The sequence below is a fragment of the Heloderma suspectum genome, chromosome 10 (assembly GCF_057233095.1).
Source record: "Heloderma suspectum isolate Gila_16-S chromosome 10, 16-S_ref, whole genome shotgun sequence".
In the NCBI taxonomy this organism is placed as follows: Eukaryota; Metazoa; Chordata; class Lepidosauria; order Squamata; family Helodermatidae; genus Heloderma; species Heloderma suspectum.
The window spans coordinates 7,292,170-7,319,209 of record NC_139467.1 but is presented as its reverse complement, the minus strand read 5'-3'; the positions used below and the strand labels follow the sequence as shown (position 1 = coordinate 7,319,209).

General features: G+C 45.6%; 1 protein-coding gene across 1 annotated transcript in view; it reads right to left on the bottom strand.

Moving 5' to 3' along the window:
* CATSPERG (catsper channel auxiliary subunit gamma) overlaps positions 1–27,040 on the bottom strand; it is a 73,719-nt gene that overhangs the window by 4,185 nt on the left and 42,494 nt on the right. Inside the window, exons 19-28 of the mRNA XM_084814894.1 lie at positions 26,022–26,205; positions 23,759–23,886; positions 22,354–22,434; positions 21,738–21,794; positions 20,706–20,862; positions 18,248–18,311; positions 9,343–9,441; positions 3,282–3,380; positions 2,700–2,792; positions 70–169 (exon numbers count right to left, since the gene is read on the bottom strand). Of these exons, the coding sequence (XP_084671020.1) occupies positions 70–169; positions 2,700–2,792; positions 3,282–3,380; positions 9,343–9,441; positions 18,248–18,311; positions 20,706–20,862; positions 21,738–21,794; positions 22,354–22,434; positions 23,759–23,886; positions 26,022–26,205 (1,062 nt within the window). The remainder of the gene's footprint in view (positions 1–69; positions 170–2,699; positions 2,793–3,281; positions 3,381–9,342; positions 9,442–18,247; positions 18,312–20,705; positions 20,863–21,737; positions 21,795–22,353; positions 22,435–23,758; positions 23,887–26,021; positions 26,206–27,040) is intronic.

Genomic DNA, 27,040 nt, shown 5'->3' with positions numbered 1-27,040 from the left:
TAGTTCAAATATTCTCTCCATCTGATAGAGTGCCAGGCCCCACGGAACCCAAGGTGCAGCGACAATTACCTTCAACAGGTAGATGGAGCGGGTGGGGCTGAGGCGCAGGCCATGGATGTGGATGATGAATTCCAAGGCATAGTCACAGTAGGTGGTTTGGTCTACGCCCCTGTGGGGGCAAAAGCAGAAGGATGGGGGTTGGCTACTGGAGCAGAGCCTCTTGCCTTTGGACAATTCCTCTGCTTCAATCTTTCTCTCGCATCACGAAGATTCAGTCTTTACACAAGCCCCTTCTGGTTTTCTACTTCATTAATCAAGCTCCTAGTCCAGAATATTCCAATCCATGTGCTGGAGCATAACAGTGAACTTCATGAGTCGTGACCATTGCTAGTTTGCCACACAGGAAATAAATCTATTCATCACAGAACCATAGAAAAGTAGGGTTGGGAGGGGCCTATAAGACCATCAAGTCCAGCCCCAATTCAATAAAGAAATGCTCCAGCGAGCCCAAAGCACCCACCCAGAAAGGAGGTTGCCTGATGCCTCTCTGCATGATTTACTGCACCAGCCTCTGCTAGGGTCAGCAATTCTGCCACCTCTCTGCGTGATGCAGGACCGGATGATTCTATCCTTCCCCATGCAGCAGAATTACTTGCCTTCAGAGGAGGGTGCCCTTTCATGTCTCTGCACAAGTTACTGCTTCTTTCCAATCCAGAGGCCTGCTCAAAATTGTGTCTTGTTCAGTAACACAAGAGTCTCACTCTTACTCAGTCTAAAGGTAAATCTTTTCAGGCATAAGAGATGTCTACCTCCCATTTTAATAGGGGGGGGGGCAGGCGGAATGCTATCAAAAGTTTGGAAAACAGTGTTGTAGCCTTTCTACCATGACCAGATTCCCCCCCCCCCCCCGTCCTGCTTTTTTTCACTCTCTCTGCTCCTTTGGCAGCCTCACCCTTGGTTCTTAGAGTAATACTCTACTACAGATCGGTAGCCATTGTCACAACTGCAAAATATTCAAAACGACTCATAAAGCTGACATTTAAAAAAGAAACAACAATTGAAACACAAGTCAGATGCTGTTTCCTAGTTCCTTATTTGACACAGAACTGCATGATAAGGAATTATTTCCTCTCCATACATACAGCTCGCCCACCCTTCTGTTGCCGAGAGGAGTCTGAAACTCTCCGCAGCAGAAAATTCTAGAACTTGTTCATATCCTCACCAGACATCTCAACCTTTCCCATTTCTGAAGGGGTCTTATGAGGGGCAGCTACCCCAAGTTGTACCAGAACAGGGTGCCTATAAGCCCTGGAGCCTACAAGGCACTAGATGTGGGGGGAGCCCTCTAGATATGTGCTGGTGGAATCTAAAAATATGGGTGGATTGTTATCCTGCCATGTCATTCAGGATCTGCTGGAAAGCACAGAACCTCAAGAATCTCAGCATCTACAAAAGGGTAGATTATCTACAAAAAGATAAGAGATTAGAATGGGTCAAACATGGGTACAGGAGGAGAACAACTCTCCCAAGCCCCTTCCTCTGAGGACTCCAACTGCCATCAAGTCAGCTGTCTGAGGGAAGAACTGAATGACAGCAGGAGCAGTTCTCTTCGCCTGGACATTATCTGATCTGTTCCCAAATTTGGTCCGAAGGGGGGGCACACAGGGAGGGAATGGGTACTTCCAGGGAGAGATTGCTGTCCAAGGCAGCCAGAACCTGCATAGATAACTGGGTGGAAGGTGAGGAAGTCTGTTCCTTTGTTCTTGTTCAAGGGTAGAAGATTGACAAGTGAAAGCCGGCCCCTGCTGAGACTATAAACAAACTGACTGTGACTTAGGGCTTTTCTACATGAGGCTCTTAACCTGCCACTTTCCTGAAGCTTCTGCTTCCAGATTCTTCATGGGATTAAGATCGGGTTGTGTATACAGGTTTTTTTCTGGGCGGGTTTCTTTCTCTGCCTTTCTATATGTTCCATTACACAATCACTAGGTGGTGTTGTGATATAGTGGAATTGCACAACTACACTAGGGTTTTATGCTGCCATTTCCAGATAATACCAGACTTTCCTCAATAAAAAAGATGCCGCATAAATGGTTGTGAAGAGCGGGAGAGGCCCTGGAAGATGACAGCGCCATGTAAAACACCCAGAAACTATCAGGGGTAAGGAATCACAAGTGCACAATAAATGCCTCATGTAGAAAGGCTCTTATTTGTAAGGCACTTTTATTATGTAAACCACTTTGAGAACTTTTTGTTGAAAAGTGGTAGATAAATATTCCAAATAAGTAAATAAACACATTGATCTGTGATCCCTCCCCCACGTTCCCCTTGCCACAGACATATATCCCTTCCTTCTCCCATACATTGATCCTCTTCCTCCATCCACCACCAGTTAGAACATTCTGTGTTCTAGAACAGCCTTCCCTAGCCTGGTGCCCTGCAGATGTGATGGCCTAAAATTCCCAGAATCCCCCATCCCTTCTAGGAATTGCAGACCATCGCATCTGGAGGGCACCAGGCTGGGGAAGGCTGATCTGCAGCCCTGAATGTAATTGCTTTCATTATAAATTGTTTAAAACATGTTGTGAAACAACTGGGTGTCCTTATGGATGAAAGGTGCACTATTAATATAACTAAGTTATAAATTAATTAAATTAATGTTAACAATAATTAATTTCAAATTTAAAAATCACAATTACCTATTTGATACCTTCACCACAAAGTAGTACTCAGGAGCAGACATATCTCTGGGAACAATGTCATAACATGGAGAATTATACTGGCAAACCCACCTAGAGGAGGAAGGAGATTTTGTCTCAGCCGGGTTATACAACGGGTTGCTTCACATTTCTGGGTAGGAGCCAATTAAGCCTTTCGGCAAAGCCTTGGATGGCTGACCCAATGGGGCGGGAAATAAACAACTCTGCATTGAAGTGAAATGAAGCAGATTGTTGAAAATATGCCATAAATGCCCATTTTATTTGAGAGCATTTGGAGATTTTAAGTCAGAAATGGAAAGTGGGTGACTTACCATGAAGTTTCGGTCCAGGCTTGTGTGAAGAAGGCATCAGAGGGGGTTGCGTGTCCCCTCGCCCACTGACAAAGAAGGCAGGGATCATGTGACCAAGATCTTCTGCCTTGGTCATAGTCCCAGTAGCTCCTCCCTTCCGTTTCAATCCCTGCCAGAATATAACTACTCTGATGCCTCCTCACACCAAATGGGAAACTGGCACGCACACCCAAGGACATGGTGGATATTTCTTTTCAGTGTTACGTCTTACACAATTCCAGAGCTGGCTTGAGAAAGGACATGGAAACCTTCATGGTTCGTTATGTTTTCTTCGATGGTGGCCCTAAGCCAGATCAGACTAGATGTTTCACTAGGAAGAGAAAAGGAAATGAAGCATAGATCAAGACAGTTAAGCTTCACAAATCAGTCCACACAAGTTACTGGTCCACTCACGTACTTACTAGCCAGACACTCCGCATACATGTACCTGATAGTCAATTATGGCTCATTAATGGTTTCAAAAGAGAACCTGGGGGGAGTGAGAATCAAATATCTTCCACTTTTTGTAACGATTTCTCAGCTTGATCACCTGGAGGCAATTCCTACTCATCACAGGAGACCAGACATGTAAGGCCATTCACAAGCCACAGCTTGAGGGGCCACAGTTCAGTATTTAGAATACCTGCCTTGTATTCCAAATGTTCCAGGTTCAATCTTGGCACCTCCAGCTAAAGTATACAGTGCCTTGCATAAGTATTCACCCTCGTTTTACTTTTCCACATTTTGTTGTGTTACAGCCTGGAATTAAAATGGATTTAATTAGGATTCCTTGTCACTGATCTAAACAAAATAGTCCATAATGTCAAAGTGGGAAAAAACTCTACGTTTTACAAAACGATTTACAAATAAAACATTGAAAAGTCTGGATTGCCTAAGTATTCACCCCCTTTGCTGTGACACTCCAAAATAAGCTCTGGTGCAACCAACTGCCTTCAGAAGTCACATAATTAGTTGAATGGAGTCCACCTGTGTGCAATTTAAGTGTCACATGATCTCAGATTAAATACACCTTTTCTGAAGGCCCCAGAGTTTGTTGGAGAGCATATCTAAACCAACAGCATCATGAAAACCAAGGAGCTATCAAAACAACTCCAGGATAAAGTTCTGGAGAAGCACCAATCTGAGTTGGGTTATGAAAAAGAATCCCAAACTATGAACATCCCCCTGTGCACTATTAAATCCATTATTACAAAATGGAAAGAATATGGCACAACCGCGACTCTGCCTAGAGAAGGCCAGCCAATTCAGTGACTGGGCAAGGAGGGCATCAGAGAAGCAACCAAGAGGCCAATGGTAACTCTGAAGGAGCTGGAGAGATCCGCAGCTGAGTTGGGGGAAACCGTCCATGGGACAACTATCGCCCAGATGCTCCGGAAAGCTGGGCTTTATGGAAGAGTAGCGAGAAGAAGAGTGGCCAGGTAGCTGGCCAGATAGGCGGCTAATGAATCTAATCAATAATAATTGCGGGGGAAAACACTGTATCAAATCCCATTTGGATTTTGCCAAAAAAGTATGTGGGAGACACAGCAAACACATGGAAAAGGGTTCTCTGGTCTGTTGAAACCAAAACTGAACTTTTTGGCCTTAATGCAAGACACTGTGCGTGGTGCAAAGCCAACAGTGCTCATCGCCCTAAGAACCCCATCCCCACAGTGAAGCATGGTGGTGGCAGCATCATGTGGGGATACTTTTCATCGGCAAGGATTGGGAAACTGGTCAGGATTGAGGGCAAGATGGATGGAGCCAAATACAGGGCAATTCTAGAGGAAAACCGGTTTAAATCTGCAAGAGACCTGGGACTGGGGCAGAGGTTCACCTTCCAGCAAGACAATGACCCTAAACACACAGCCAAAGTTACACTGGAGTGGTTTAAAATCAAGAACTTGAACGTCTTAGAATGGCCCAGTCAAAGCCCAGACCTCAATTGGACTGCGAATCTGTGGCAAGACTTGAAAACTGCTTTTCAGCAACAGTCTCCATCCAGCCTGACAGAGCTTGAGCAATTTTGCCAAGAAGAATGGGCAAAAGTTGCAGGATCCAGATATGCAAAGCTGGTAGAGACTTACCCAAAAAGAGTCACTGCTGTAATCGCTGCCAAAGGTGCTTCTACTAAGTATTGGCTCAGGGTTTGAATACTTATGCAACCAACGAATGCCAGTTTGGTTTGGTTTAATTAACTTTTGTGCCACACTAAAAATATTTTGCACCTTCAATGTGTTAAGTAGTGTAACTCAAATGGTAAAAATGTCAATTAAATCCATTTTAATTCCAGGTTGTAACACAACAAAATCTGGAAAAGTCAAAGGGGCATGAGCACCTACGCAAAGCACTGTATCAGATAGAAAGGCTAGGAATGTCCCCTGCCTGAAACCCTGGAGAGCTACTGTTTGTCAGAGAGTAGACAATCGTGAGCTAGTGGTCTAACTCAGTATAAGGCTCACAGGGCCTTCCCAGTAGCTGCACCAATATACTTTGGCCAGGAAGCACAGATAGCTCCTCTCTGGTTATCTTTCACTGGTTGTTAGATCTAAAGAGCATGGGGGATCCCACAGTTTAAATGCCATGAGGTGGAGCAGAAATCCCCCAATGTTACTTTCCAAGTACAAACACTCAAACCCAGTGCCTGTGTTAGGGCTTTTCTACATGAGGCTTTTAACCTGCTTCTGCTTCCAGATTCTTTGCAGGATTAAGATCGGCTCCTTTGTTGTTGTTCAGTCGCTAAGTCGTGTCCAACTCTTCGTGACCCCATGGACCATAGCATGCCAGGCCTTCCTGTCCTACGCTCTCTCCCAGAGCGTGCTCAAGTTCATATTCATTGCATCAGTGATGCTATCTAGCCATCTCATCCTCTGCCGTCCCCTTCTCCTTTTGCCTTCAGTCTTTCCCAGCATGAGGGTCTTTTCCAGGGAGTTTTCTCTTCACATTAGGTGGCCAAAATATTTGAGCTTCAGTTTCACTATCTGTCCTTCCAATGAGCAATCAGGGTTGATTTCCTTTAGGATTGACTGATTTGATCTCCTTGCAGTCCAGGGGACTCGTAAGAGTCTTCTCCAGCACCACAGTTCGAAAGCATCAATTCTTCGGCGCTCAGCCTTCCTTATAGTCTAGCTCTCACAGCCATACATTACTACTGGGAAAACCATAGCTTTGATTAGACGGACCTTTGTCGGCAAGGTGATGTCTCTGCTTCTTACTATGCTGTCTAGGTTGGCCATAGCTTTCCTCCCAAGGAGCAAGCGTCTTTTAATTTCATGGCTAGTCACCGTCTGCAGTGATCTGGGAGCCCAAGAAAATACAATCTGTCACTGCTTCCATTTCTTCCCCTTCTATATGTCAGGAAGTGATGGGGCCAGATGCCATGATCTGAGTTTTTTAATGTTGCGTTTCAAACCAGCATTTGCACTCTCCACTTTCACCCTCAACAAGAGGCTCTTTAGATCCTCTTCGCTTTCTGCCATTAGGGTGGAATCGTCTGCATATCTGAGGTTGTTGATCATTCTCCCGGCAATCTTAATTCCGACCTGTGATTCATCCAACCCGGCATTTCTCATGATGTACTCTGCATGTAAGTTAAATAAGCAGGGCGACAATATGCAGCCTTGTCATACTCCTTTCCCAGTTTTGAACCAATCAGTTGTTCCCTGTCTGGTTCTTACTGTTGCTTCTTGACCCTCGTACAGGTTTCTCAGGAGACAGGTAAGGTGGTCTGGTACTCCCATCTCTTTAAGAATTTGCCACAGTTTGTTGTGATCCACACAATCAAAGGCTTTAGCGTAGCCCATGAAGCAGAAATAGACGCTTTTCTGGAATTCTCTTGCTTTCTCCATGAACCAGCGAATGTTGGTGATTTGATCTCTAGTTCCTCTGCCTCTTCGAAACCCAGCTTGTACTTCAGGTAGTTCTTGGTTCACATACTGCTGAAGCCTAGCTTGTAGGATTTTGAGCATAACCCTGCTGGCATGTGAAATGAGCACAACTATACGGTAGTTTGCACTCTTTGGCATTGCCCTTCTTTGGAACTGGAATGTAAAGTGACCTTTTCCAGTCTTGTAGCCACTGTTGAGTGTTCCAAATTTGTTGGCATATTGAGTGCAGCACTTTAACAGCATCATCTTTTAGGATTTTAAACAGCTCAGCTGGAATACTGTCATCTCCGCTAGCGTTGTTGTTAGTAATGCTTCCTAAGGCCCACTTGACTTCACTCTCTAGGATGTCCGGCTCAAGTTCAGTGACTGCACTATCATGGCTATCAGGGACATTAAGATCTTTCCTGTATAGTTCTTCTGTGTATTCTTTCCACCTCTTCTTAATCTCATCTGCTTCTGTTAGGTCCCTGCCTTCTTTGTCCTTTATCATGCCCGTCTTTGCACAAAACGTTCCCTTGATATCTCCAATTTTCTTGAAAAGGTCTCTAGTCTTTCCCATTCTATTCTTTTCCTCGATTTCTTTGCATTGTTCATTTAAGAAGACTTTCTTGTCTCTCCTTGCTATTCTCTGGAACTCTGCATTCAGTTGGATATATCTTCCCCTTTCTCCCTTGAATGTTTTGCCTTGGATTCGTACTGAGATCATTCTATCATTTTTGAGATTGTACCCCAGTACTGCTTTTCCCACCCTTTTGTTGACTATGAGTGCTACTCCATTTCTTCTAAGGGATTCTTGCCCACAGTAGTAGATGTAATGGTCACCTGAATTAAATTCGCCCATGCTTGTCCATTTTAGTTGGCTGATTCCCAAGATGTCAATGTTCAATCTTGCCGTCTCATGTTCGACCACCTCCAGCTTACCTTGATTCACTGATCTTACATTCCAGGTTCCTAAACAATATTGTTCTTTACAGCATCGGACTTTCTTTTCACCACCAGACACATCCACAGCTGAGTGTCCTTTCGGCTTTGGCCCAGCCGCTTCACTCTTTCTGGCGCTACTTGGAAATTCCCTCTGCTCTTCCCCAGTAGTATATTGGACACCTTCCGACCTGAGAGGCTCATCTTCCGGCATCATCTCTTTTAGCCTTGTGATATGTTCCATGGGGTTTTCTTGGCAAGAATACTGGAGTGGCTTGCCATTTCCTTTTCCAGTGGACCACATTTTGTCAGAACTCTCCGCCATGACCTGTCCGTCTTGGGTGGCCCTGCACGGCATAGCTTATGGCTTCACTGAGTTACGCAAGCCCCTTCGCCACACCAAGGCAGCGATCCATGAAGGGGTTGGCTCCTCTACACGTGTTTTTTTTTCCAGGAGCTTTCTTTCTCTATGTTTCTACATGTTTCATTACACAACTACTAGGTGGCGCTGTTGTAAAGCAAAATTGCACAAATATGAGAGTCTCATTCCACCATTTCTAAATAATAGCACACTTTCCTCAATCTAAAGAAAACTGGGGAAAAGGTTGCAAAGAGCAGGAGAGACCCTGGAGGATGACGACGTCGTATAAAGGAGCTGCAAACTACTGTGAGTGCACAATCATGAGTGCACAATAAAGACCTCATGTAGAAAGGCTCTTAGTGCTGCACTAAATACCCAGGTGGTCACGGCTGGAACAGATCCACTCCACCCAGGTGTAGGTGACTCACAGCAGGGCCTGCTTTTCCCCAGTCGCTGGAAGTGGAATTAAAATGGATAGCACTTAACAAAAAGGGGGAAATTACAAAAGGAAAACAGTAATTTAAAAGGATATTGCAGAGCTGGAAAAGGTACTGATAAGGGCTATCAAAATGATTGCAAGATTGGAGCATTTTTCTAGAAGAAAAGGACAAAGTGTTTGGGGGTGTTCTTTTAGAAAAAAGGCATCTAAAATGGGCTTAGGTGTCTATAAAAGAGGTGTCTATAAATTTTGTTGTTGTTCAGTCGTTAAGTCGTGTCCGACTTATGCGTGGCAGAGGATTGCATGAAGTGGGTATTTCTGACAGGTCTCAACACTGGGAGCATTCAATGATTCAGTCACAGGTGGTAAAGAGATAGGATTCCTCGGCCCCACTGAAAACTGAGTCAAACGAGGCCAGGCCAAAGCAGTGAATCATGCAGGCATGCAGCAGGCCGGCTCCTTTTGAGGATGGGTACTTTGGGGCTCACAGGAGCCTTGGATGATTTATGCAATGTCCATCTCCCCGCAGACCAGCGCTTCTCTCACACCGCCGTGGCTAGCATGAGGCTTTGGAATAATTAGTCTCACATCCTGGTCTTTTAAATATTACATCTGAGTAAGCCACATTTGCTATAGAGTTAATGTTGCACTGCCAGGCACTCTGTAGCCTGTGTATTGCAGTCACCTGCCATTCACGGTGTTGTAGCGCAAGATCTCCTCTGGGGTGAAATATCTGATGTTGTCTAGTGTAAACGGTCCCCCGCCAATGATTGAGAAGATGTAGCTGCCATTAGAACAAGGAAACTGAAGGTAAGTTCACATAGGCTTTAGCACTCCAAAGCACACCCACCCCTCCATATATGATTCCAAAACGCTGGGACAAAAACTCCACTTCTATTTCTATTTTTCTCTCCCATACCGCACATGGCAAAGATACTGATATATCAGTAGTGAAGCAGTAGCTGAAAAGATGAATGCTGCTCAGTTCCACAGCGGGGGCTATGGAAAAGGAACATTGGATGGATGATGAATGTACACACAATCACAAAGTTGGACGGGGCCTACAAGACCATCAAGTCCAACCCTCTGCTCAATGCAGGAAGCCTGATTCCCAGGCAGTCTCCCATCCAAGTACTAACCAGGGATGACCCTGCTTAGCTTCCAAGACCAGACAAGTTCAGGCACATCTAGCCTAGCCCTCTTCAGTGGAAGGAGGTTATCCAGGAGTGAGTTACTCTTTCCACTTGCTTCTGCTATGCAAATGACTTTGTGCTTGGCCCCTTTTGGTGGGAGGAGCCTCCCTCAGTTTCAGGACATAATACAGCTAAGTAGAAACAGAATCCAAGAAATCTAACAGCCTTGGCTGCTGGGCAGTATAGAAATGTAATACATAAATAACGTTTTCAAAGAACCCTGGAGAGAAAAGGTGTGGGGTGGGAAGACAGGACATTCAGATGTCATGGTGTTTAGTGCATCTACTGTTTCTGCTCCCGTAACTTGCAAAGGATCTGTGAAGTCTGTTGTTGAATGAAAAGGGAAAGAAGTCTATCATCAGGAGACCAAACCTGCAGGTCAGAGAAAGAACACTGAGAGTTTGGAGTCCACTTCCCTTGTTCAAAACCTGGTGACTCGGCCAGTCTTCTCCAGTGTGGTGCATTCACTTAATGGGAAAAAAAGTTAAAGAGTGCAAGGGACATACTGCCCAGCGAAGGAAAGAGGATGTTGCCTGAAAATAAGGAGACCTGGATCTTGGCCCCCTTTGCCCGTTCGCATGTGTTTTGCCACTGTATTGTCTGATCAAACCAGCACAAGTCTCTGTGTCAACACAGACCAAAGACTGGACAAGCCAGACCAGTCACCCTGAGTTTTAACCAAGTTGTTGCTATGAAACCACCTGCTTTGAGCTACTAGATCTGACTCACAGTAGGTTCCCAATAGGCCTTTATACATTATTATCTGGGCCTGGATTGACCCTTGAAAGGGATTCCCACAGATAGATAAGTCCATGTCAGCCACCACTTGTAAGCTGCAGTCGTGCCCTGTGTTGACGGTACATTAAGATGATGCTGAGTTGAAATCACCACCTAATAAGGTTGTCTGAGCCACTACAGAAGAAAGAAAACTGGCCCACAGGACAGCTATCTTCACACAGTGCATAGTGAGACTACAGCATTCACTTCCACAAGATGCAGTGATGGCCACCCATTTGGATGGCTTTAAAAGGGGGTTAGACAAATTCCTGGAGGAGAAGGCTGTCAAGGGCTACTAGTCCTGAGGGCTACATGCTACCTCTAGTACCAGAGGCAGTGAGCCTCTGTACACCAGTTGCTGGGGAACACGGGTGGGAGGGTGCGGCTGCACTCACGCCTTACTTTTGGGTTTCCCATGGGCAGCTGGTTTGCCACTGTGAGAACAGAATGCTGGTCTAGATGGACCCTTCTTATGTTCTTAGATGTGTTGGGCTATAATTCCCATCATCGCCAGGCAGCATGGCCACATGCCAGGTTGGCACACTTCTCTATACAAAACTGAACAGCTCTGCTCCTTAAGACAAATCCTTGGGATTTCAAGGCTGGATGAAAAGGAGGAAGGTTATCCCAACCTGTACTAAGCCTATGCTTCTCTCCTGTGCCAGTTTATTCAGTTTCCAATTCCCTGAATGGCAGTCTGTTTTATCCAAACTCTGGGTGTGAAGGGATTAACATCCGCCATTGGGGCACATAAGGAAAGCTGGCCTGGTTTTGAAGGAGAGATCTCCCCACTTGCCTCCTACTTGGCTCTGCTTGTCATTTTACACCTCAGTCCAGTGACTGAATTGGTGTTGCCCACAAATGGCGGCACTGCTAGGCTGGGCTCTGGCACAGAACAGTCAGCCTGCTGGCAGCCAAAAAGAGGATACTCCCTTGTCTGGGACTGCTCCTTTAAAAAAAAAAGTGTGTACATAACAGAAACCAAAAAAAAAAAAAAGGGGGGAAAAAGCAATGAAAGAGGGAAAAGGAAGGTAAAAAAGGAAGAACATAACATAAAAGCATATCCATTCGCAACTATCATTTACAATAATAATAAAAGGAGGAAGAATGGGAGGAAGAATTTGACACTTCTGTTTCAAATATATACATTAATAAAAGCAGTCCATATCTCTAAATGAGCATCCATACAAAATGGACAACTGTAAGATACATGTTCAAAGGTAGCAAGTGCAGTAAAATCTCCAGACCATTGAATAGTCTGGTGGGCGTTTGTCCTTCCAGGCCTGAAGTATGAGTCTCTTTGCAACTGTAATGGCTCTCAAAGTCCACTTTTTGCTGTCCACGTGTTAATCCCCACATCACAGGGAATATAATTTAAAAGTGCATGAACATCTGCAATTATCAGTTTTTTCAAAAACAAAATCTATATGGGCAATGACTTCCAACCCCCCAAAAAGCCACCGCAGGGCACGCAAACAGCATATGCCTCAACCAGGCATTGTCCACATTACATCACCAGCATCTAGCAGAGCTAGCCAGCTTCCTAACAAGCCTCAGTGGTGTCCGATATACGTGGAACATCCATTTTTGTTGAATCAGCCTCAATTTCAAATCTACAGAAATGGTCCATATGGAAGCAAGGGCAACTTTCCATTGATGAGGCTGCACAGAGCATTCTAATTCCCTGTTCCATTCCTCTCTAACATTCTGAACATCTACATGATTACATTCCAAAAGACATTTATAAGCAGCTACTGTAGGCTTAGCTACAATAGGGACTGATTGCCTCCTTGCCAGAACTAGTCCAGGAGCTATGCCCCTCTTAGTGGCTAGACTGGCTTTTCCTCCATGTTGGAGAGTTGGCCTTGGTGCTCGTCACTTGGTGCTTGATGCTCTCTGCCAGGGATGCAAGTTGCCCTTCCTTGCTAGAAAGTAGCCTGGAAGCAAAACTCCTTTTGTGACCAGAGCTGGCTTGCTTCTTCCAACAGGAGACTTGGCCCCTCTGCCGGTCAAAAGAAGGATGCTTTCTGACTTGAGCTGCTTGCATCTCCTGTCCTTCCTGGAACCACCTCTGGAGCGACGCCCCTCTTTGCAGCCAGACTGGCTTCTTCTCCGTGAGGCAGACAGTAGACATGCAACAAAAGCTGCTCTCATCAAGGTTACATCAACTGCCAGGTAAACAAATGCTGAATCTGCCTGCTAACATGATTTTTAAAAGGTTCACGGAGCTGGAGCTCTGCAAAAGCCCTGCTGCCTTGAAGAAGGCAGGACTGGAACTGCGGGAGGCTCCTCCCGGTGATGGTGACCAAGCACAAAGTCATTCGCATAGCCCTGCCATCTCTCCGCTTTTTCTGGAGGGCTCCATAACTCACAGCAGGTACATACCGCTATTGGAATGATCCAAACACTTCATATTTGGATGACGCCTGTTTCCCGCCTCCCAGCTGAGCAGAGCAGAGCAGAGCAAGCTGCTCCAGCTGGTCCAGGGACTACAGAAGCAGGCAAGCTCCCAGAGAGCGAGCGACCAGAGCGAGCGAACAGGGGGAGCAAACAGGAGTTGGCCAGGGGAGTTCGGCAGGGGAGGTCAAGGGGGAGGCCCCTAACATTTTTTTTTTAACTAACTTTTTCCCATTTATTTGTCTTGTAACACACACTTCCACACCAGTGGGACTCTGCTTTTAACCTCTACTGAGTAGAGGAGCAGGCACAGGCTAGTCTAGAACAATCACAAAGCTAGACACAAAAAGGGAAAAGGGGCTATGGAAGGACAAGACTCTCCAGTGGTGGTGACCTGCAAGGTGTGTGCCATGTTTGTTTTCTTGCCTGAGAACAACATGGCCTACACCTGCAACAAGTGCAAGTTGATCACGCTGCTGGAGGAAAAAGTAAGTGGACTGGAGCGGCGACTGTCAACCCTCCGGGGAATAAGAGAACACGAAGAGTTCTTGGACAGAATGGGGGAACTACAGCAGCAAAGGGAAGACCAGAAGCTTGAAGAGCAACAGCAAGATGAGGCAGAAGTGGGAAATGCTGAGGAGAAGAAAAATGGAGTAGAGGATACTCCTTGGAAAACGGTGACAGTTAGGAGAAGAAGAACTAGACGCCACTCTGCACCAGTGGAAGCGGTGGAGCTGTGGAACCGATTCCAGGTACTTGCAGATGAGACTGGAGGACAGCCTGCAGAGGAAGAATCACAGGGGAACCTGCATGAGAGTGAGCAAGAGGCTAAAGGTCAGTCAAACAGAGGCGATGAAACCCAGGCCTACAAGAAGAAGAAGAGAAGAGTGGTAGTAGTGGGAGACTCCTTGCTGCGTGGGATCGAGACCCAAGTATGTCGCGAAGACCCGTGGACTCGCCAGGTATGTTGTCTCCCGGGAGGACAGATTAGAGACGTGACTGAAAGGTTGCCTGCACTCATAAAGCCCACTGACAGGTATCCCTTTCTTCTCATCCATGTGGGAACAAATGATACCGCCAAGCGGAGCTACGAAGAGATCACGTCAGACTTTGAAGCTTTGGGAAGGAAACTCAAGAACTTTGGGGCCCAGATAGTTTTCTCATCCATCCTTCCAGTAGTTAGAAGAGGGATAGAAAGGGAACGAAAAATACTCCGGGTGAATGACTGGCTACAAAGGTGGTGCCGACGAGAGAGATTTGGATTCTGGGACCACGGGCTATACTTCCTGGAAGATGGGCTGTTGGCTAGGGATGGGTTGCACCTCACAAAGGCTGGGAAGAATGTGTTTGGCCACAGCATGAAGAACTTCATCAGGAGGGCTTTAAACTGAATCCTACGGGGAAGGGAGATGTAATGTTGGGGGTAACAATGGACGTAGGCGCATGCACTGCAATGGAGAGAACAGCGCTGATAGCGCCCAATAATAGTCTTCAGACACAGGTAGGAAGAAAGCCAGACTATGAAGCACATGGTCTTCGATGTCTATATACTAATGCCCAGAGTATGGGAAACAAACAGAACAAACTTGAACTCTTAATACAGGAGGGAAATTATGACTTGATAGGTATAACTGAGACTTGGTGGGATGACTCTCATGAATGGAATACAGCAGTTGAAGGATATAACTTGTTCAAAAAGAACAGGAGGAACAGAAAGGGAGGCGGGGTTGCACTGTATGTGAAAAATACATATCTCTGCACAGAAATACAGGAGGAGGAGCTTGGTAGCCCCATCGAGAGCATCTGGGTTGAAATAAATGGAGCAAAGAATAAAAGGAACCTGGTGGTCGGAGTCTACTACCGGCCACCCAATCAAGGAGAAGCCAAGGATGAAACTTTTGAAAAGCAAATAGCCAATGTTTTAAGGAAGCATGATGTAGTAGTAATGGGGGACTTCAATTTCCCCGATATTTGTTGGGAGACAAATTCTGCAAAACATGGCCCCTCCAGGAAATTCTTGACTTGTGTGGCGGATAACTTCCTCCTACAGAAAGTAGAGGAAGGAACTAGAGGATCGGCTATCCTTGACTTGATCCTAACCAACAGAGATGACTTAGTGGATAAAGTAGCAGTTACAGGAACTCTGGGGGAAAGCGACCATGTTGTACTTGAGTTCTTGGTTCTAAGGGAAGCAAAAGCCGAGTGTACTCAAACGCGTACCCTGGATTTTAGGAAAGCTGATTTTAATAAACTCAGAACAATGATCAGTAAGGTCCCATGGCAAGCAATGCTAGCGAGAAAAGGAGTCCAAGATGGATGGGAACTTTTAAAAAAGGAAATTCTCAAGGCACAATCACAAACAATTCCAACAAGAAGAAAAGGTGGAAGACAACAGAAGAAGCCAATGTGGCTTCACAAAAAGCTTAGGGATGACCTGAAAACAAAAAAGGACACATATAGGAAGTGGAAAGAAGGCCAAGTAACAAAGGAAGAGTACAGGCAGGTAGCACAGAATTGCAGGGATGGCGTCAGGAAGGCTAAAGCGGAGAACGAGGTGAGGTTAGCGAGGGATGCTAAAAACAACAAAAAGGCTTTCTTCAGCTACGTGCATAGTAAAAGGCAGAGGAAAGAAATGGTTGTTCAGCTATTAAATAAGGACGGCAAAATGATAACAGAGGACAAAGAAAAGGCAGAGGTGCTCAATTCCTACTTTGGCTCAGTCTTCTCCCAAAAGAGGGTCTATGACCCCCCTGGCAAAGGCGAAGTACAGGCTGAAGGGGCAGGATTGCAGCTTGAGATCGACAGGCCAAGGAACACCTCATTACTTTGAATGAGTTCAAATCTCCAGGGCCAGATGAACTGCATCCTAGAGTCATAAAGGAACTGGCAGAAGAACTCTCAGAACCGCTGTCTATTCTCTTTGAGAAATCATGGAGGACCGGGGAAGTGCCAGATGACTGGAGGAGGGCTAACGTTGTCCCTATCTTCAAAAAGGGTAAAAAGGAGGAACCTGGGAACTACAGACCAGTCAGTCTGACATCAATCCCTGGGAAAATTCTGGAGCAGATCATAAAGCAATCCATCTGGAAGCACCTTGACAACAATGCCGTGATTACTCGAAGCCAACATGGATTTGTCAAAAACAAGTCCTGCCAGACAAATCTGATCTCATTTTTTGATCAAGTCACCTCCCTTGTAGACCGTGGGAATGCTGTAGACATCATATACCTCAACTTCAGCAAAGCTTTCGACAAAGTGCCCCATGATATCCTGATGAGCAAACTAGCTCGAAGTGGGCTAGATGAAACAACGATCCGGTGGATCCACAGTTGGCTACAGAATCGGACTCAAAGAGTGCTTATCCATGGGACCTTCTCAAGCTGGGGAGAGGTAACGAGTGGGGTACCGCAGGGCTCAGTCCTGGGCCCAGTGCTCTTCAACATTTTTATTAATGACTTGGAGGAGGAGGTGCAGGGAATGCTGATCAAATTTGCAGATGACACAAAATTGGGAGGGATAGCTAATACTTTGGAAGACAGAAACAAAATTCAAAGTGATCTGGATAGACTGGAGTGCTGGGCAGAAAACAACAGAATGGCATTTAATAGGGACAAATGCCAAGTTCTGCACCTAGGAAAAAGAAACCAAATGCACAGTTACAAGATGGGGGATACGTGGCTCAACCACACTACGAGCGAGAAGGATCTTGGAATTGTCGTCGATCACAAGCTGAATATGAGCCAACAATGTGATGTGGCTGCAAAAAAGGCAAATGCTATTTTGGGCTGCATTCATAGAAGCATCGCTTCCAAATCCCGGGAAGTACTAGTTCCCCTCTACTCAGCACTGGTTAGGCCTCATCTGGAGTACTGTGTCCAGTTCTGGGCACCACACTTTAAGAAGGATGCAGACAAGCTGGAGAGGGTTCAAAGGAGGGCAACAAAGATGATCAGGGGACTGGAAACAAAGCCCTATGAAGAGAGACTGAAAGAACTGGGCATGTTTAGCCTTGAGAAGAGAAGACTGAGGGGAGATATGATAGCACTCTTCAAGTACTTGAAAGGTTGTCACAGAGAAGAAGGCCAGGATCTCTTCTTGATCATCCCAGAGTGCAGGACACGGAATAATGGGCTCAAGTTACAGGAAGCCAGATTCCGACTGAACATCAGGAAAAACTTCCTGAGTGTCAGAGCAATACGGCAATGGAACCAATTACCTGGGGAGGTGGTGGGCTCTCCCACACTGGAGGCCTTCAAGACGAGGCTGGACAGCCATCTGTCAGGGATGCTCTGACTTGGATTCCTGCATTGAGCAGGGGGTTGGACTCGATGGCCTTGTAGGCCCCTTCCAACCCTACTATTCTATGATTCTATGATTCTATATGCATTATCTCAGTTATCCTTACAGCAGTTCAATCCTACAGGTTTGTCAGGGTTATTATCCCCCTGCTGCGGATTGGGGTGGCAGCCGGTGACTGTCTTGGGGCCTTACTAGATGCGATTTACTCATTTAAAGTATGTCATGTAAAACATATCCAGGTGGTGTATAGCAATAAAACCATACTATAAATATAAATATACAATAGAAATAAAACATAACCAATGGCAATCAGAAAACAAACGGGGAAAAAATATCAAAATGACAGGCATCACAAATAATGTGATGTGGGAAATGCACATGTAGGAGTTCCTGCAGTTTTAAAAAAATGAAATGCAGCTGGAGGGAGGAGCAAACAAATTGGAACTTTGCCATTTGGAGCAGGGGAGTTGCCTTTCCTTCCTCTCTATCAGACGCCCAATGAAAATCACCCACAGAGGCTATTAGCCCCAGATGGTACCTGTGTGTTTTGCCCTGTTGGAGAACTAGCAGTGTGTGTGTATTGGGTTGGGGGGATGAGCCTCACCAGGACTGACCATGATCCTGATTAAAAGTCCAACCCGACCATCTCCATGGCTAAGATTTTTTTGGATTTTTTTAAGGTGGCACATCCTATTCATAGATCTCTCCTATGTCCTGCCTTCCAGAGCACCATGTAAAAGCAGGCCTTCCTCCAACTGGCCTTCAGCCTGGCCTGGAAGCCCACCTGTGCAAATGTCCTGGTTTTGACCTAGCTGCCTCTGTCTTACTTCCCAGGCCTGTGAACAAAGTGCCCAGTGAGGACCCCACTGACCCCAACTCAGCAGTGCTACAGTGCCAGGAAAAGCTCCACTCAGCCCTCCTTACCTTCCGTTGAAACGTCCCGAGTCTCCTGTCACCATGTCTTGGATCAAAAAGAAAGGATAAAACACTGCGAACAAAGCAAGCACGTCTAGTCTCACCATCTGTCTGCTGCCTGGCTCCAAGGCCCCCAATGGGGCAAGCTGGGACTCCATTCCCAACCGTCCTGAAGTCTTGTCTGAGGTGGGTTTGGAATCAAACACAAATTCTAGCTCGGGAGCTACTGCATTTATACAACCACCTTTCGCGACACGCCTTCCAACGACTGGACGGAGAGCAGCCTTGGAATCAGCCACATGGGCAAACGGAGTGCAATGCAGCTGGAGTTGGAGCAAACAGTTCCTGGCAGCTGGCCACAGGGAGATGCTCCTGCTGAGTTACAACATTCACATCTCCTGGGTTGCTGCTCAAGTTAAGACATCTTGACAGCTGGGAAGGCAGCTTAGCAAATCCCCTTTGCGACACACCCCTTTCTCACATCAGCCAATCAAAAGTTCAAGACACTGTGACGGGAGCCTTCCTGACCAGAGTGCTTAATAGTTTGCCTTTCCATGTTCCCCTGGTCTCATGGAAGATATTTATTTATTTATTTCATTGAATTTCTATACCGCCCAATAGCCAAAGCTCTCTGGGCAGTTCACAAAAATTAAAACCACAGAGTGCAGCATAAAACAATACAAAATACAAAAGCTTAAAACCACAATATAACAGTACAGCCAGAATAAAATCTAGCAGCAATGCAGAGATTAAAAATACAGATTTAAAACACCAGAGCTAAAAGATTAGGGAACTAGAATGCTGAAATACTGGGAGAATAAAAAGGTCTTCACCTGGCGCCAGAAGAAGTGCAATGTAGGCACCAGGCAAACCTCTCTAGGGAGCTCATTCCACAGCTGGGGTGCCACAGCAGAAAAGGCCCACCTTTTTCAAGCCCAGAGATACCTAGAAAGAATTCTGAGTAAGCTACAGATTTCTCCAAGTGCACCTGCTTCCAATAGGTTGCATCCAATGTTAGTCCTACTTAAGAGTAGACCCACTGAAAGGAATGGGGTGTAAGTTGGTCATTACTAACTTAAGTCCCATTTATTTAAATAATTAGTAGGACTAATATTGGATACTATCCACAATCCTAACCTATATTTCCTGGCACAATGGCCCAGTCCCCATTTTCTTTGCTGACTTTTGATGCAAGCACAGGACATGTTCTTCACCAGCTACCATCCCATACAATCAGGGTTTTTTTAATCTGGTCTTGGTATCTTATAGTAAATGTTTTTAGCTGTTTTAGACTGTTTTTAAATTTGTATGCTAAAGTTTTTTCATCTTATGTTTTTGTTTTGCAGTTTTTGTGAACTGCCCAGAGAACTTTACCTATCGGGTCGTATAGAAATGAAATAAATGAAATGAAATACTTGGAGACTGACTGTATTTCTCTTCTGCCACAAAGATGCTGCCAGAAACTTTGTTCCCATGTCAACAAAAGCCCTTACTCACAGCCAAGATTTTGATAAGTTTTCCATAAGAGTGCAAAAAGGTCCTTCCCCTACTACGCTTCCTTCCAAGTTAAGCTCTTTAGCACTGCTGAGGCATTACTCTTCTGGAATTACCTCGAAGTAGATTGCCATCTATATTGAAAATATTATCCAACAATACTTTTCCCATGACCAAGATCCTTCTACAATGTTTACTCACAAGTAAGTCCCACTCAGCAAAAGTTTCTGTTCTAACAGGAGCTGGAGAAACCATTAATTATTCATTTCCTTCATCATTATTAGAGCCTTCTCTACCTTCTGTGAAAACTGAAACTGACACAGTGGCAGAGAAACTGACAGAAGGACTATTCTGCACTATTCAGCATGAATACCCAACAGTGAAGCAGTGAAAGGAGCAAGATCTGCAAACAGGAAAATTTTAATTAAAGGCACAGGACCCTGAAAAGTCTCAATAAAACTTTGAATGTCCAGTGTGGTGATGCAATTTAGTTTTACTGCAAAAATCAGGCCTGGGGAAAAAAGGGAGACCGATGCAGAAGATACTGGACAGCAACAATTTGCAAAAATGTTATCTGGAATCCAAGTGTGATAGCAACCTAGATGGAATTGTGATGGGATTTTAGCAAACTTACCTCTCTCATCCCCTTACCTTCTCTTGCTCTGTTATCTCCCAGAGCAAGGATCTGTCTTGAAGGGTGGGAGGAGCAAAAGGCAGGGATGAACTGGAGAGGAAGAGATTGAGGGATCTGGGCTACAACAATGCCTGCCTTTCCTGGGTGCACATGCGTGTGTGTGTACGTACCTACGTACTTTTATCCCATTCCTTTAATAAAAAAAAAGCCCCCTGGAACAGTTTACAATAAATCAGCAAAAAAGACCATAGGGGAAATTAACATTATGGATTCCTCCAGTCCTCCTGCCACACAGGGAAACCCAGTACATCCGAGTGTTCCTTCCCATCCCAACCTTACCGTCACTAAAGAAGAAGCATGGCATCTCGGGGTCTGGGATGACACAGTCGAAGTAGCGCTTGTTCTTTTCGGTGGTATAATTCTTAGTGAAAGTGATGTCAAAGGCCAGTCTCTTGCCTGGGGGGCATCCGATATTAATCCCCACCACAACGCTACCCTGTGGGGCAGATAAAGAGGAAAACAGAAGGTGTTTTAGAGCAGTGGTTTCCAAACTCCTCTCTGCAGGGGACCCCTTGTTGCCTGCCTGTCTGTCTGTCTGTCATGTCTGCTGCAGAACCCCTGTACAGTGCAAAGGATTCTTCAGAAAAGTTCTAGGAGGGCCCCTCAGTGGATGCTGGGTAACAGAGGTGCCTGTTACGCAGTGCTTTTGCCCTGAGTCCAATGTGCAGATACTCTCTCAGCAATCAGGGGCCGCATTTCATTTTGGAGAAGCTCTCGGGGGCCGCATTCCAGCGGTGGGTGGGGCCAAAGGCAAAAAGGGTGGGGCCAAAAATACAAAAAATATCAGCATGGTTTAGCTTAAAGTTCTTACTGCTAGTAACTGAGCCTAGGGAGAGGCATTTCAAACTTTTTGATTGGGGAAAAAATGACACAAAAGCTGGGAACGATTGGTGATTGGGGGAAAGGGGCGTGGCCATCTGGGGAACCCCGGAGAGCCAGAGCGGGATGCCAGGAGGGGCGAATTTGGTCCCCAGGGCTGCGGTTGCCCACCCGCACCCTGAGATAAGGCCCCTTGGAATACACTCACATTGGATTTGCAACCTTTTTGTACTGGCTCTGCTCCTGTGCCTTTAAAGAGCAACCTCCCCTTCAGGAGTTTGATAAAGTTAAATTTTCCTGGCAGGGAGACTATGTGGAAGAAAAACATCCCTCACTTAACTGCCTTGCTTTATCGCCTCCCAATAAAGGCACAGGTGCAAGGCCAGTCAAGCTGGCAACCATCCACCGAAACCTCTCCCGTAGCTGCAGATTGCAAAGAAAGACTGTTCAAGGCAAACAGGCTTCCCCTCAAGGAATCAAAGGCATTGTTACCTTTATCCGTGGTCCCCGGCCTGTGTATTCATAGCAGTTCATTCCCGAATGAGCAACCTGGGAAAAGTAAATACAACTTGAACATATCTCAGAGAACAGGTACATTCTAGCCACTTATACCACAGGAGCGCACCTCATTGGTCAGGGGCACAGAAACATACAACAGCAGAGTTGGAAGGGGCCTACAAGGCCATTGAGTCCAACCCCCTGCTCAGTGCACAAATCCAAGTCAAAGCATCCCTGACAGATGGCTGTCCAGCTTCATCTTGAATGCCTCCAGTGTGGGAGACACCACCACCTCTCTAGGTAATTGGTTCTATTGTCATATCGCTCTAACAGTCAGGAAATGTTTCCTGATGTTCAGCTGGAATCTGGCTTCCTGTAACTTGAGCCCATTATTCCATGTCCTGCACTCTGGGATGATCAAGAAGAGATCCTGGCCTTCCTCTCTGTGACAACCATGAAGCAGGATGGTCAGACGCTGGTCCCAGATGCCAGATTTGGCACACGCAGGTGTCATGAGACAGCCCATCCTAGCCCAAGAAGAATGATTTATACAATACGAAAGCAGACAATGGAGCTTTGGAGTTGGAGGTGACCAGAACGGCTTTCTTACCTTTAAACTAATGGAGCTCTTCAGAAGGTTCTTTCCACTGAGCTGTTGTCTTGGGTAAATGCCATTGTCACTGATTGTCACCTGGTTTTTTGGTTGCAGAGAAGGGATGGGACAAAAGAAATAAGGATTTAAAGCAAATGCTCTTTCCTCGCATGCACCCTCTGCTGGCTTCCCCTTGTTGTGAATCGTTCAAAGCTGCAGAATGGATGGCCAAAAACACCTGGATCCCGTCTGCTCCCATTTTCCAGTACTATATTAGCCCCACAGTAATGGATTTGGCTTGCCTCCATTTTCTTCCATGGCAGAACCTGTTGGCACGTGTGTCATCCACCACCCTGAAGAGCTTCAATTAAGTTTGCCGGTTAGCCAGAATCTTCCTGGCTGGTTGCCAGAATTGGAAGATGTGCTGCCAGAAAACAAAATCCAGCTGAGCCATCCTTGCACACATCCTTGTTGTCATCATGCGCACTTGCGCACTAAGGCATCATGGGGGGAGGAGAACATGGTTGCTTTCTCCTTTAGGGCTGGAAGTTATCCAAGGCTGAGCTACTCCTCCCACTTGCTTAGTAGGCAGGGCTATGCAAATGACTTTGTGCTTCAGTGGAAGGGTCTCCTTCAATGCAAAGAGCCTTCCCCCGTTCCAATCCATCCTGCTTTGAAGCAACAGACCTTTCATAGGGCTGCAGCTCTGCAGACCCTTTTTTTTCTTATGCTAGCAGCCAAATTCAACACTGGTTTACCTGAAAGTTTATCTGACCCTGACGAGGTCACATAAATGGCTGACATCTCACCCCAGGCTAGTGCTCAGGTGTCACAGTGTCTAAGGAACTACTACCAACTTAGGCATGTTTGCTTAGGGCCAAATTATATGTTACTTACAGACGCATGTATTAAACGCAGCTTCCAAGAGGGGGCACTTTTTAGGGGCAAAGCAGGGGGTGATAAACCCTTTCCCTGCTCACTGCTTTTCCAATGCCACTCCCTAAACTACTTTTCTAGTGAAAATCTCACCCTCCTGAAGCAGCTTTTCTCTAGAAAAAACAGTGATCAGGGCTGAATTACACACATTTGCATGTCATATTTAGTTTGGCAGTAAGGGTGATTCCTACAGGCAGGAAAGGCTACATTCCCTTCAGAGGAATAGCATTTTTCACAGGCCCTTTCGGTAAGTATTCTTTCCACTTCCAGAAAGGCACTCTGTTCATGCTCAGAGACACTCTGCTCTAGGTTCCAGAAAATTTGCATAAGCAAAGGTTTGCAAATGTAGCTTCAAATGTATCTCAGTATAACGATGGAGCTCAGGACTTTCACATTTCAGACTTCTGATCAGAACAGGGCTGCATTTCTGATTTTTAAGGCATGACTCCCACCTTATTCCATCTGCTGGGAACTGAGAGGTCCTTACCCGATACAGCACTGAGCCTCTGCTGATGAGTTCGTGCCTCTGCAGATTTACTTGGACATATTCAGGATGGGCTAATATAGTGGTGAGCCAGATGTAATGGAGGGAATTCTCCTCCGCTGTCTCCCCCACTGCAGGCAAAAGAGAAGATATACCAGCCCATATCAGTCTATGGTATGTTCACATTTGGAATACTGTGTGCAGTTCTGGACACGTTGTTTCAGAAAGTATATCATATGTTTAGAAAAGGGCAGTTAAAATGAACAAGGGGCATCTTCCTTTCAGGCAAACACCAAAGCTTCTCTTTTCTTTTTTTGAAGAAGTTTGATTTCCAATAGTTTTCTGTATGCCTAACTCCCTGCCAGACTATGGACTTAGGTCTTCAAGTCAATGGTCTTACTTGGTGTCCTCATCTACTAGATTTGAAAGTGACGTAGGCAGCTAGAGTAATTGTAAATGTGTGTATGTGCAAGCAACAACTTGTTGCCATTACAAAAATCAGGAACAAAGTTATCTAATAGCTTTAGAAACGAAGCATTTCCTAAAATAATAAAACTATTTAATGATACATAACAAAGTATGGGTTGGATACAATGTTAGTCCCACATAAAGTAGACCTACTGATATTAATGAGACTTAAGATAATCATGACTAACTTCTGTTTATTGCAATGGGTCTACTCTACAAAGGCCTAACATTGGATACTACCCTATAGCTCACTAAAATGTAGTTTAAAGTACTTCCTTGGTAGTTTAAAGACTCTATTTCGATGGAAATCAACATATTTTAGTTGACAAAACCACTCCTTTGTACCAACCAATTAGTACCTGGCTTTGATTAGAAACCAGGTAAACTTAATCAGAATATTTAACACTATTTAGCATTTATGTGGCACTTTCAGGGAGTGTTCAGAGCACATCACATACATCACCTTAGAGATCCTGATGCCAACCCTGTAAAGCAGGATAGGGTTATTTTTTATCCACATACTCTGTGCTGAGAAAGATTGGATTGCCCAAGGCCACCTAATGAGTTTGCAACTGAGGCAACATTTCAAATGGGGATTTCCCCCCTGACACACAACATATACCCTTAGGCACTACACAGTTTCAGTCTCCTTGCTTGGTGATTTAAACTATTATTTAAGCAGTTTTCCTTTATGTTAGTCCACAATGCTGCAACAGCTAAAATGACTCTCCAAACACCAGACCAGGGGTTTGTTGGCCCCTGGCTGTTGCAGGCTTGCAAGAAGAAAACTCTCATAATGCAACATATAGTCTCCATCTCCTCTGTTGGCACCACCACCACCCATGCACACACTTGTGTTTTAAGTGACCTACCCAGAGAGGGCCAGCGACTGGTTCACATGTTCGCCATGGGTTCAATGAGCCATGCTGAGCTGCAGCACATGCTGGGTGGCTTCTGAACAGCCAAGCCACAACTGTGGCTTGTTGTGTTGTCCAAACACAGTGGGGGTGGGTTGTCTGAGGGTTAAACCACCCTCGGAAAGGAAAGGTTCCTCCTGTGCAAGCACCGGGTCATTACTGACCCCTAGAGGGATGCCGCTTACGCTGGCATTTTCATGGCAGACTATAGGGGGGTGGTTTGCCATTGCCTTCCCCAGTCGTGACTACCTTTCCCCCAGCAAGCTGGGTACTCATTTTACTGACCTCGGAAGGATGGAAGGCTGAGTCAACCTGGGCTGGCTACCTGGGACCCAGCTTCTGCTGGGATCGAACTCAGGTCATGGGGAGAATTTCGGCTGCAATACTGCCGCCTACCACTCTGCGCCCTCACATAATCCTAAAATAGGCAATGGGTTATGTGAGGGTTGTTTAATCTTCACACAACCCACCCCCACCAGGTTCAGATGATACGACAAGCCACAGTTGCAGCTTCAATATTCGAAATGGCAGCCTGCACATGCCGCAGCCCACTGTAGCTTAAATAAGCCATGGTGGGCTGTTTGATCATGTGAATCAACTCAGTGGTGTAGTGGTTAGGGTGTCGTACTGAGACTCAGGAGACCTGGGTTCTAGTCCCCACTTGGCCATGAAGCTCACGAGGTGACTTTGGGCCAGTCACAGACCTGTAGCCTAACCTACCTCACAGGGTTGTGGTGAGGATAAAATGGAGAGGAGGAGGATCATGTAAGCTGCCTTGGGTTTCTTGCAAGTGGGAAAAAGGTGGTATATAAATGTAATAATAAATAAATACCCATCCCTCCTGCCTCATTACAGCGGCTCCCGGGCTCCCCATTGCTTACTGCTCTGTTTGGTTGTCCTGATGCTCAAATACACATTGAAGGTGAAGGCTGTCTTCTTGTCCAGGTAGATCTTGCCTGGCAGCATATTATTGGGCATCAGGTTGTAGATCTTGATGTAGTTGGCCATGTCAACATAGATGCCTCCCGAGGATTTCCAGTTACTGGCCACGTAGGAGTAGTATTCCTGGAAAGCGCGGGTGGGGGAATGTTAGGCTTACAGCCCACCCTCTCTTGTGCTCTCTGTGTGTCACTAATTCTGTTCTATAAAAATGAAAGACATGTGGCCCTTTCCGAAAAGGTAGGGCTGTGTGTACTCCATGTTTTAAAAAATAAATGCTGTATTCAGATAACACAAATCATGAGGCAAAAACGGCTGAGATCCAAAATCTGTGCAAATTATGATTTCTCTTATTTTGCCATTTTTACTGTTTTGCGTAATTCTGGCTTTGCCAGTCACAGGGAAGGGAGAAAAGCACTATGCCGGGAATTGAAACTCTGCTTCCAACCAAATGAAATCTTATTCAGACATGCCACTTTGCACCTATAGGGACTAGAATCTTGAAATGTTTTTATTTAAATTGAAAACTGAAATTCTCAGAATGCTGAATTCTACAGCCAGTGCCACATTCTGTGGGGGTCAGGGTGGTTCGTGCTCCCACAGAAATGCAGCCCTGCCTGGATGTCTTCCCATTTCAGATCTGCAACAAAAGGACCTGCTTAGTTGTTACTTCCCCCACTTTACCTATCTGGAAGAAGAGATCAGAAGGAGTCCTTGGCATCGAATGCGTCATCCTCATTCCTCCCTGCTCTTCTTACCACACATGAGATGTGCCCAAACCAAAAGATTCCGCAGATATTTGAACACAAACTACGCAAAGAAGCGGTGTGGAAGGATCACGTTCACAGTCTCAAAGTGTCAAAAATAACAGTGATGACCGGAAGTGACCTCAGTGTCCTCTGTGGTTAATCTGAACCCTTGCCTATTTAGAAGAGGGATGAAGAACCTCCCACAAATAGTA